We start from the raw sequence: 12,049 nt of genomic DNA, 5'->3' as shown, positions 1-12,049 counted from the left end.
GTGTCCTGGGGATAAGCAGTTCAGGCATCCCTCCGTGGATTTGATGAAGTTGATTCTCTCCACTGGGGTCAGATCACAGAATCGGGGACAATTCCTTAACCTGTGTTCAGCTTTGCACATTTTACAAAAAACCCTTGCTGTCGATTTTGAAGTAGGTTTTGATACCTTCGTTTGGAAGGCACCAAGTCTTTTTATGGGGGTTTCGGTTGTATGCCGAGTATTCGCTGGCTTTTGTCCCTTTTGGGCGTTACTGCCGGTGAAACCAGACACTGTTTCCAGTGTCTGAAACTTATTTGATAGAAATTTGTCCATATCTTCCCATTTAGATATGTCCATTTTATGGTCTATGCTTTGTTCCCATAGAGCCGGGGTACTTTCCGGTAACTTTGTCGAACACAAATATGTTAGTATTGCATCCCAATTAGATGTGTCGATTTTGTGACACTTGAGGGACGATAGACAATTGTTTATATCGCTATGTAATTTCTTTAACGCGCTCCCACACTCACTCTCTACCTTCTTTAAATTAAAAAGAATTTGCAATTGCGTGTTGACTAATATACGCTTCTTTTCATACCTTTCGCACAGGTTTTTCCAGGCCATATCGAACCTATCATTTGTTAGAGGGCATTTTTTACAATATCTTTGGCCTCGCCCTGTGTCTTGTTGTTCAGATGGAATAGTTTTTCCACCCCCTGTAGGTCGGAATTATTTATGTATATGGCCGTAAACAGGTCACGAAAGGTTGGCCATGATAAATAATCACCTTTGAAAATCTCCGTGTCGCAAGGAGGGAGGCGGACCTTATGCCCGCGAGATGCGGCTGGGGGTGCTTGCTCAGGGATGGCACTATTTTCTACTTTTTTAAATTTCTCTGCCTCAGCAGATATTGTGGATGAGCATCGCATATATATTGAGTAGGTAGTCATATGCTTTTTCCGGATGGCCAACACATCATTTGCGTCGACATCGTCTGATCCCATCAGTGAGTCAAACACAGACTTAACCTGCTTCCATAAGGAGCGCAACTCTTCTTGCTGTATCGCAAGAGTGTGCTTATTATGATGTTCCTTTGGAATAAGGCTGTACTGTTTCTCAAACTCTGTAATTACCTCAGCTGACCGGACATAATTTTCCATTTTTTCAACAAATTATTCCTACCCAACTAAAAAACCAATCTAATTCTTTGAACAAAATGGATCTACTCGCCACCCAGACGTATATATATTTATGTGTCTGTATGATTAATTTGTGTTGACGACGCGTTTTTTTGTTTGGATCAGACTTGGCCGAATCGTCTGATTTTCCCACGAAAAGAATAAAACACAACAATGTGGCTTACTCGCCACCCGCACGTAAATTTATATGTATGTATGTATCGGTGTGTGTATTAATTTATTTGTAAGGGGTTGTGGCTCAGATAAGGAGCAAAGTGCAGAATGCGCGATATAATAAACCGTCTCGGACTAGTGAAAATTACCAGTGCCAAAATGTTTGAACTAAATTATTGTGTTCGTGAGTGGATATACGTGCTGAGTCCGTGTAGTTGCTTTCAAGAAAAATATTTGGTGCTTTTAAAAAGTGGGGTTATGGTACTCTTGTGTATCAAATTGCCGTGGTCGTGGGATACTCCGGATCGACACATGCGGTAGGGGGAAAGCACTTTTTAAATTTAAATTAACCTCAAAATTAACCAAAAAAAAAGTGGCAAGAAATATATTACTTACGTAGCTGCTGCGTGAAGGAGTGTTTGTTGTGTATGTGGATGATGCAAGTTACCACCAGTAATGTATCACCAAGATGATTTTTTGAGATTTGTTGAGTAATGTGCGTATCACCAAGAAACTGCAACAATAGCACCAAGAGTGTATCACCACGAAGATTTATATAAAATGCAGTATGTGTCGACGTTGATGTGGATAGATTGATTTTTTGTTCTTTTATATGAAGCACCACGATAATTTTGTTAAAATTTTGCGCAATGTGAACTGTAGATGTATAAAGGTGTTGGTTCCTTTTTACGGGGAGAAAGGACCATGTACAATTATGGTGTGTCGCAAACTCGGCAACGGAGTGGAGGCACCACAATTGCGTTTGGGAAAAATTTAAATGAAAAGAAAAAGAAAGGCGAGAGATATTTCTCGTTATAATAATTTCTTTATTATAGTGAAAGTTAAATTAGAACAATAATTTACCTTTTATAAGAATGTGTGGCCGGCCTCCTCGGACGGTGGTAGCTGTGGTTCGCTCAGCGATCGCTGGAAAAGTAGACGGTTGCCTTGTCGAGGACAACCGTTGAACCGTGGAAAAAGTCTCCGGTTTTAAGGGGAAGCTTCCCCACACAGTTGTACCGGCATGCATGTATATGTGTGCGGACAAAATAACCCTATCCATATACACCTATGCATGCATGTGGGCGAACTAGTCGTCGATAATATGGTGCTATTAGGGTGGCGCAAATTAATAAGAATTTAGGCGTCGGGCCTAAACACCTACCATATTAAATAGAAGAAATTGAAAGGTTTTGCAGGGCGAAATCAAAAGCACTTGGAATCTTGGAAGCGTAACTGCTCGTGGTATTACATATATAAATAAATTAGCGGTACCCGACAAATGATGTTCTGGGTCACCCTGGTCAACATTTTGGTCGATATCTCGAAATAGCCTTCACATATACAACTACCACCACTCCCTTTTAAAACCCTCATTAATACCTTTAATTGGATACCCATATCGTACAAACACATTATAGAGTCACCCCTGGTCCACCTTTATGGCGATATCTCGAAAAGGCGTCCACCTATAGAACTAAGGCCCACTCCCTTTTAAAATGCTCATTATCGCCTTTCGTTTGATACCCATATCGTACAAACAAATTCTAGAGTCACCCCTGTTGTTGTTGTTGTTGAAGCAGTGCTTCGCCCCACCTAACAGATGAGACCGATCACAAATTGTCATCAATATCCTCTAACGGGAGTCCAAGGAAACTTGCTGTTTCAACAGGGGTGGACCATAAGGAAAGGGGTGTTAGAGGCGTTGGTTCCACATTACAACTAAAGAGATGGTTGGTGTCATGTGGGGACACATTGCAAGCGGGCCATACATTTTGTATGTCGGGGTTGATTCGGGATAGGTAAGAGTTTAACCTGTTACAGTATCCAGAACGAAGTTGAGCCAGAGTGACGCGCGTTTCCCTGGGGAGTATGCGTTCCTCTTCCGCAAGTTTTGGATACTTTACTTTGAGTACTGGAATCACCGGGCAATTCCCGGCATAAAGGTCCGAAGGCTGTTTGTGGAGCTCACCAAGGACCTGCTTGTGTTCGCTTCATACGACTGGGTTCTCAGGTGCCGTATTTCCTCAAAATGCTTACGGAGATGACTCCTTAAGCCCCTAGGCGGTGCTGGCTCATCAATCAGATGTCTGTTGGGATGCCCAGGTTTCTGGGTATACAACAGGAACTGTTTGGTCAACATCTCGTTTCTTTCCCTGATGGGGAGTATTCTCGCCTCATTATGCAGATGGTGTTCTGGGGAAATAAGAAGACAGCCCGTGGCAATTCTGAGAGCAGTATTTTGGCAGGCCTGTAGCTTCTTCCAGTGGGTAATTTTTAGGCTTGGCGACCATATGGGTGACGCGTAGCATGTAATCGGCTGGTTAATTGCTTTGCATGTAGTCATGAGCGTTTCTTTATCTTTTCCCCAGGTACTGCCAGCAAGGGATTTGAGGATTTTGTTACGACTCTGAATTCTCGGAACAATTGCGGCTGCGTGCAACCAAAATGTAGATCCTGATCAAACGTCACACCCAAGATTTTGGGGTGTAGGACAGTCGGTAGCGTAGAGCCATCGACGTGGATGTTCAAAATGGTCGACATTTGGGACGTCCATGTTGTAAATAAGGTCGCGGAAGATTTAGTCGGTGATAATGCCAGGTTTCGCGAGGCGAAAAAACTGAAGAGATCAGGGAGGTAGCCGTTTAATTTATTGCATAGCTCATCGATCTGTGGGCATGGGCCTGTGGCCATTACTGTGCAGTATTCGGCGTAGGAAACAATTGTGACTATTTCCGATGGTGAAGGTAGCTTAGATATGTAGAAATTAAACAAAAGAGGGAATAGTACACCACCCTGTGGCACCCCTTGTTTAATTCTCCTTGGTTTTGATGTTTTGTTTCTAAATTGCACCGATGCCTGCCGACCACCCAGATAATTTGCGGTCCACCTTTTAAGACATGGGGGAAGGGTAGACCCTTCCAGGTCTTGCAGTAACGAGCCATGGTTGACCGTATCAAAAGCTTTAGCGCGGAGGTAGTGCTATTGAGTTTTCTGAAGCCATGGTGATGAGAGGCTAGCTGCAAATTTGCTTGGAAATAAGGGAGCAAAATGGCTTCGATCGTCTTTGCTACTGGCGATAGGAGAGATATCGGACGATACGACTCTCCTATGTTAGCTGGTTTACCAGGCTTTAGTAGCGGGACCACCTTGGCCATTTTCCATTTCTTGGGTATGACAAAGGTGGCAAGAGACAGGTTGAAGACCTGCGCTAAATATTTGAAACCCTCTTTCCCTAGGCTTTTAAGCATCGGCATGGCTATGCCGTCTGGGCCCACTGCTTTGGATGGTTTAGCGCGACCAATGGCGTCCTCAACCTCTTTAGCGGTGATAGCGATTGGTGACGCGCTGAATTTGTGTTTATGTGCGTGTCTGTTGGCCCTCCGTCTATCTTTGTCGACCGAAGAATGCATTATATATTGTCGGCAGAAAGCGCTCGCGCATTTTTTCGCATCCGACAGCACTTTGTCGCCAAAGGCGATGGAAACTTTGTCTTTGTGCTTAGTCGGATTCGATAGGGACTTTACAGTGGACCAAAGTTTACCCACACCGGTAGAGAGGTTACAACCTCTTAGGTGCTCCTCCCATTTCGCCCCCTTTTGTTCATCCACAAGCAATCTGATGCGTTGCTTTATATCCCTTATTTGGGGGTCGCCTGGATCAAGCTACCTTATAACGTCGCGTTCTCTCGCTAAGTTTGCGACCTCCGCCGAGAAGTGGCCCGGATTTCGGGAATTCTCCCGGCGGGAATGAAACGTGCCGAGGCGGATTCAATGACCTTGCGGAAGGCACGCTTCCCTTGGCAGCCATCAGTCGGGATAGGGAGGGCAGCAAAGAGGTGGTCTGTAATAGATTTATATTCTTAACACTTTCCTTTTTTAAAGTTTATGAAAGTGCGTTTTTCGGTGACGATGAAATCGGCGATACGCTCGAGCGAAATAAGTATAGACAGGTGGTCGGATGCCACTGTTACAATCGGCTGCCAGTTGACGCAGTTTACGAGTTCTGCGCTCACGATTGAGATATCAGGCGAGCTGTGACAGCTTCCTACCATGCGTGAGGGGGCATCTCCGTTTATTGTGTAGAACGTCGTTCCTTCTATTTGATCCGCCAACATCTCACCCCTACTGTCCGCCCGCAAATTTTAATGCCATAGATCATGATGGGCATTGAAATCGCTTAAGATAATGCTATTGTTGCCAGTGAGTAAGGCTCTGATATTAGGGCGGTATCCACTGGGGCAACAGGTGGCAGGGGGGATGTAGATGTTGATGATTTCTAGGTTTGCATCGCCTGACCGGACAGATAGGCCTTGACGTTCTAATACATTGTCCCTGCGGTCTATGCCAGGATCAAATATGTGATATTGCACAGAGTGTATGTATTATAACGCAAGGGCGCCTCCATTTCCGCTCTCGCGATCTTTTCTGTGGACATTATACCCAGAGCAGGTCTGCAATGCAGATCGTGCTGTGAGTTTAGTCTCTTGAATCGCAGCAATGCGGATGTTGTCCCGCTTCATGAAATTGACTATCTCCGTAATCTTCCCAGTTAGTCCATTACAGTTTAACTGCAGAATTCTGAAGTGCATGGGGGGAGACGTCGCCACTTTGGGGGTAAGTGACGGGTGACTACGCCTGGGTTGAGGAAGGCCAGGACGCAATTTCTGTTGTGGCCCTGGGACTGGGCGTCCTTGGGCAAGCATTGGGGTACCCGGGTTTGCGACCTGGCAACATGGCGCGATGAAATCCGTCGGGGGGTTGCCGTCGCGGAGACCAGAACATCTAGGAAAGTGGCACCAACCCAGGCAGGAGCTGCATAGGGCGGATGTCGCAAACATATATATTCTGTGCTGGCAAACGGTGCAAACGGAGGTAGGGACTACACGATTGCTGCCGGAAAAGAGGGGGGAGGAGAAGACGGGGGCAGGGGCTGTTGCTCAGCATTGCTTCCGACTCTACTACGAAGATTGTAGTTATGAATGGTAGCAGCTGTTTGAGTTGTTGGCGCCGTGGGGTGCGAGCAGCAGCGGGTACTTGTTGTGGCTTGCAGAGTAGCGGGGCTGCTGGAAGATAGTAGAGGGCGCTTAGACGTAGACTACGGGACGCCCTTGGGCGTGAACAGCAAGGAGCCACAAAAGATTTATAAAAGTTACGTGGACGTCGGGTTTTGGGATCAAGCCCAGAACAACCTGTCCGATGCAACCATCCCTTACACGAGACACACAGAACAGAGTATGACCATCCTAAAAAGATTCCTTTCCGGCAGATGCAGCAAAACCATTTCTCAGGACCGGGGTCAGGAGACGGACCCGGATTGGATTCGATACCTTCCCGGAGCAAGAGAATATGGAGCAGTCCTGTTGCAAGGAGCTGCTGGGAGGATGACAATTTGTGGGAGGGACGCAACAAATTAAATGGGGTTACACTGAAATGACAATCCTTGGTCGGGAAAAATTCCGAGTCGCTCCGGTACATAGAACCGACTGCCTTGGGAAGCGTAGAGTCACCCCGGATCCACCTTTATGGTGATATCTCGAAAAGGCGTCCACCTATAGAACTAAGGCGCACTCCGTTTTAAAATACTCATCAACACCTTTCGTTTGATACCGATATTGTACAAACGCATTCTAGAGTCACCCCTTGTCCACGTTTATGGCGATATCTCGAAAAGGCATCCATTTATAGATTTAAGACCCACTCCCTTTTAAAATACTCATTAACACCTTTCATTTGATACTCATATCGTACAAAAAAATTCTAGAGTCACCCCTGGTCCACCTTTATGGCGGTATCTCGAAAAGGCGTCCACCTATATAACTAAGGCCCACTCCCTTTTAAAATACTCATTAACACTTTTCATTTGATATCCATATTGTACAAACGCATTCTAGAGTCACCCCTGGTCCACGTTTATGTTGATATCCCGAAAAGGCGTCCACCCATAGAACTAAGGCCCATTCCCTTTTAAAATACATTCGCACCTTTCGTTTGATTCCCAATTTGTACAAAAGCATTCTAGAGTCACCCCTGGTCCACGTTTATGGTGATATCCCGAAAAGGCGTCCACCCATAGAACTAAGGCCCATTCCCTTTTAAAATACTTATTAACACCTTTCGTTTGATCCTCATATTGTACAAAAGCATTCTAGAGTTAATCCTGGTCCACCTTTATAACGATATTGGGAAAAGGCATCCACCTATAGAACTAAGGCCCACTCCCTTTTAAAATATTCTGTTTGCGGAGGGAATGTGGCACCCCTGTCGTAGGGCGCTATCGCACGCAAATATAAGAAATAAAAAGAGAAGAATTAATACCGAGTAGTTACAATTTATTTATAAAAGATAAATATTTCACAATATTTGTTCATGCAGGTGAAGCACTCACAGACTTCCCGTTCGTCAGGAAAGCTAATTATTTCACAGTATACTCGCAATTCAAAACGTACAATTCTAATGTTATTAATCCAAATGCGCATGGATGAGCGCGTTAAAGCTTCAGAAAAAGTTATATTGATTAAAGAGCAAAATTAATGAAATCGACAATTCACTCTTGGTAAATTCACTTTTATGGAAACTATTAATTTGCGAATATTAATTACAATGACAAAATCGCAACTTAGTAAAAATGGAAAATGTTGAAAATGGTTGGTTTATACTACTCACGTAATATCTGCACCACCAAAGCTAAAGAAACTCGTTGATTACTAGAGACTAGGCATACTGAGAAGAAGACAGCACAGCTTCGATGGGTAGTAATTGTCTCGATTTCTTTTGTTAATTTGTTTTCTCTTTATATTTATGAATGTAATCATAAGGGTTGAACTATTTAAAAAGACAATAAACAGAATAATAAAATGGAAAACGTTGCTTCATAATAAAGTTCATTGAAATGTTAATAACTACTAAAACAAGTATTGTATCTCTATGCTTATGTTCAGATAAACCAGTTTGTATGTAATTCTTCATTCACACAAAAGGAGTATGTTTAAAAAAATCACTGCATAGGAATTCATTGCATCACATACAGATTTTTTGGATTCATAAGGAATGATTGGTGGCCTTGACAGTGTCATTGTGGGTCACAAGGTCAAAATACAATTTAAATTAATTCTTCAGCTTTTATCCCGCAATCTTAAAAGGGGAATTTAAAGCTTATGGGAAGAAAATTTCAGATACAACCGTATTTCTTGTAGTTAAGCCTCTAAAGTGTTTTTATCTGAGTGTGCATCGAAATAATAATAATACGCAACGGATTAATACCCTCCAAAGCCCACCCAACCGACGCGAGGCCGCAAATGCAACCCGGGGACATTTTTCGGTTTTTCGTCAATATTTTTTTAACGAGCTAAAATTTTGATTACCGCCTTCGAATTATTGTTATCGAGGTCAATACGCCTCTTTTGACACTTCTCTAGATATTTTTGGGCGCGTATTAAAAGTCGACCTTCTGTTCTATTAATTCCGTATGTTTGGAACATTCGTATCCATTTTAGAATTTGGAGAATCGGCTTATATTTGGAATATTATGCATATTCGACCTCGTGAAGTAGTATCAAATGAACGTATTACGAATATTCTAAATTAACGCTTTGTCCGGAACGCTTCCATGAATACTTAACGGAAAAGAGCTTTTCGAAATTTCAGAATAAAAAGGTGAATACTCCCTGTGTAGCAGGACCGAACAAAAGCTTAACTCTTCTGTCAAAGTCAAGGTAGGTATAAAGTTCTAAGACAATAAGCCATTTTCTTTTATTTTCTTTTTGTCAGTTCATTGCGGCTGCTGAGTAGTCGGCTGCTTGTTCAAAATCATGCTATCTCAAAATATTTTTCAAAATTTTCCCAATTCAGGATTTGTCACGAAAATTAATTATTAATTATTATTAATTATTTCCCCAAAAACTTTTGGCATTTACAAATTTATTATCACTACTAATATACTACCAAAGATACTTGTCTACTACAATTTCACTGAAGGGGATTGAATTATTCCCCGTTTTCCTTACTTCGTAAAACCAACCCGTCCAGATTTTTCAATTTGGGAGTGTCAAAACTCTTTCATAATTGGAGAACAAAAATCTAGTAATTGAATCATGGATAGACGCCATGATGGAATTAATATTCAGGTGTTCTCATCCCGTTGACGTTTTCCGTTATTCTGACAAGTTCTGCATGCATAATTTAGAGGGTTGTCTATCATACAGAACTGCCCATTGTTTACTATATAGTTTGGCAGCTTAAGTAGAGGTTATGTTGCGAATAGAGTGGAAGGCAGTGGACTAGGCATTCGAATGTCATATAATGAAGGAATAGTGTTCGGAGTTTTTTCAAAGTTAAAAAAAAAAATGATAAAAGCTTTAATATAAATAAAACCATTGTTTTAATAACAACAAAAACGCCATATATATTCCGTATACATAAATTGGCAAGGATTATCTCACTTTAAAATTTGAATTAAATAATCTAAAGTTGTTTTTGAAACTGAGTCGAGAACTGTGCGTAAAATTTACAATGGAACTGCCTTTGATTTCTAATACGATCGCAGTAGTTTTTACCATACGTTTAGAAATATAGCTTTGAATTTTACGTTAGAAAAGGAAATAAATTTCAAATCTCGAACGTGTGTTTATAAAATTTTAAAGTCATTTGTCAATAAAGTTTGAAAAGCTAAATTTAAAGTGTGACAAAAATTTAAAAATCTAGGGGAAAAAAATCAATTAATTATATTAACAAAAAGGACGACAAACAATAAAAGCGAGATTAACGTGCGAATTATTTAGTATATGGAAAGGGATTTCCATTCTGCAAAGCAAAAGCTACCCAAGCAACAGCAACAACAAATAGAGCTAAACTACGCAGGATCTTTAATTAGCTTAGCGAAAGATCATCGTACGCCAAGGAATAGTCAATTACGTTTGATACCATTGACACAACAAATCTTTAAAACAATGATGGATTTTAATGGCTCACACTCGAGCAGAAGCCTATCGGAAAAGAACTTCTACAATAATTACTCAATAACAAGTTTGGTGCGCGAAGAAGTTCAAAATATTTTAAAAGAATTACGCGTTACCGATCAATTTATACGCAAAGAAGAGATCGATGCTTTAATCGAACGTTGCTTAAAAGATAAATTACGTATCGATAATGGTAAGAGCTCAACAACCAGTGCAGAATCCTTGCCGGACGACGACGATAACGACAATCAAGAGATCGAAGTAACTGTGGAAATGTTAAATGAAACAGATAAGAATAAATTAATTGTTGAGAATTTTCAAATATTAGAGCAACGTATCACCAATTTGGAGGAACGTATTTCAACGGTACTACAAACGGTACCAAAATTTCGTCATTTGCAAGCTAAGAAATTTAAAATTAATACAGAAGTGATACGCGAGGAATTACGTAATGTAGTGCAAAGAATGGTTATAGATGATGCCAATAAAGGTGCAGGTAATGGTGATGGTGGTGAGGTCAAAGTTGATGGCGATACTTCCAAAACAATGAGCATTGCTGGAACTGATACAGTTATAACAGATAAAAAAGTTAATCCCTATGATGATTTATTCTACGCACAACGTCAAAATGCTATGAATATTTTGAATTATAAAAAATCGAAAGCTTCAATGGAACTTAATCAACGACCAAAAATTTGTACGCATATTAAGCCGATTGTACGTGAAATTGGTGAGATCAAATTTAAACCCAAACAAAAGGCAACATTCATTCATGAATAATTAACAAATTATACTTAGTTCGTATGCAAATATGTAGGTGCGAGTACATATGAATATGTATGTATGTTTTAATGTAAAACATTGTCATGATTAAACGTTTAAAATAAATATTTAGTTCTTTACTTATTTATTGCCAAAAAATTTTATGTTGAAAAAAAATATAAAGAAAAAATATAAAATCTTCGTTTTGGACGAGGCGAAAAATTTGTCGAATGAACTATTCTTTTGTATTGCCCTTCGTGGTGCAATCCTTTTAAAGACGCGGATAATATCCCGTCAGGATTTCACTCTTCCGATCAATAGGTTCCCTATTTTTTAATTTCAAGTATTCTGTACCGTAGGATATTTTCTGACATACTTTTATTAGTGCTTGAGTCGTTGCCTTAATCTCCTCGGCTGAGATTATTCACCACTTTTCGTGGCATACCGTTTTTGTTTTAGGATGCGTTCTTTTTATAAATCTCCTAACGTAGGATAGGACTCTTAGAGCTCGTGGCAAGTCTGAAAAACGATCGAGTATATCTTCTTGTTCGGCCTGTGTGACGGCATACGACTGTGCTTTCACTTTCTTCTCCTCATATGATGTATGGTAGTCCGTTTCCTGTACTGGCCATTGGATGTTGTCCTCTTGCAACCAAGATGGTCTCTGCCACCACAACGAATTGTTGACTAATTCACCCGCTGGTAGGCCTCTGCTTCCTAAATCCGCCGGATTTGATTCTGAATCCACATGTAGCCAGTCCTTGCTTCCGACCATGTCGATGATCTTCGTGATGCGGTGTGCGACAAAGGTGGACCAGGAACAGGGCGGTTTCCGTAGCCATGCGAGGACAATGCTGGAATCAGTCCATAGATGAATGGTGATTGGTCCTAATTTGATGCTCCTACAGATTGAGTCAATCATCTCCGCGAGCAATTCTGCACCGCAAAGTTCCAGACGTGGGAGGGAGATTGTCTTCACTGGTGCGACTCTGGTTTTTGC

The 12,049-nt window shown here is 41.4% G+C and overlaps 1 protein-coding gene across 1 annotated transcript; it reads left to right on the top strand.

Annotated features, from left to right (window-relative positions):
* Positions 1-10,113: 10,113 nt before the first annotated feature.
* Positions 10,114-11,067, top strand: LOC137235788 (uncharacterized). The gene has a single exon (XM_067758626.1). The coding sequence runs from the start codon at positions 10,114-10,116 to the stop codon at positions 11,065-11,067; it is 954 nt and encodes a 317-aa protein (XP_067614727.1).
* The last annotated feature ends 982 nt before the right edge of the window (positions 11,068-12,049 follow it).

This window comes from Eurosta solidaginis, unplaced genomic scaffold (assembly GCF_040869045.1).
Source record: "Eurosta solidaginis isolate ZX-2024a unplaced genomic scaffold, ASM4086904v1 ctg00001068.1, whole genome shotgun sequence".
NCBI lineage: Eukaryota > Metazoa > Arthropoda > Insecta > Diptera > Tephritidae > Eurosta > Eurosta solidaginis.
The sequence above is the reverse complement of the archived record's forward strand: the minus strand, read 5'-3'. Positions and strand labels throughout refer to the sequence as shown.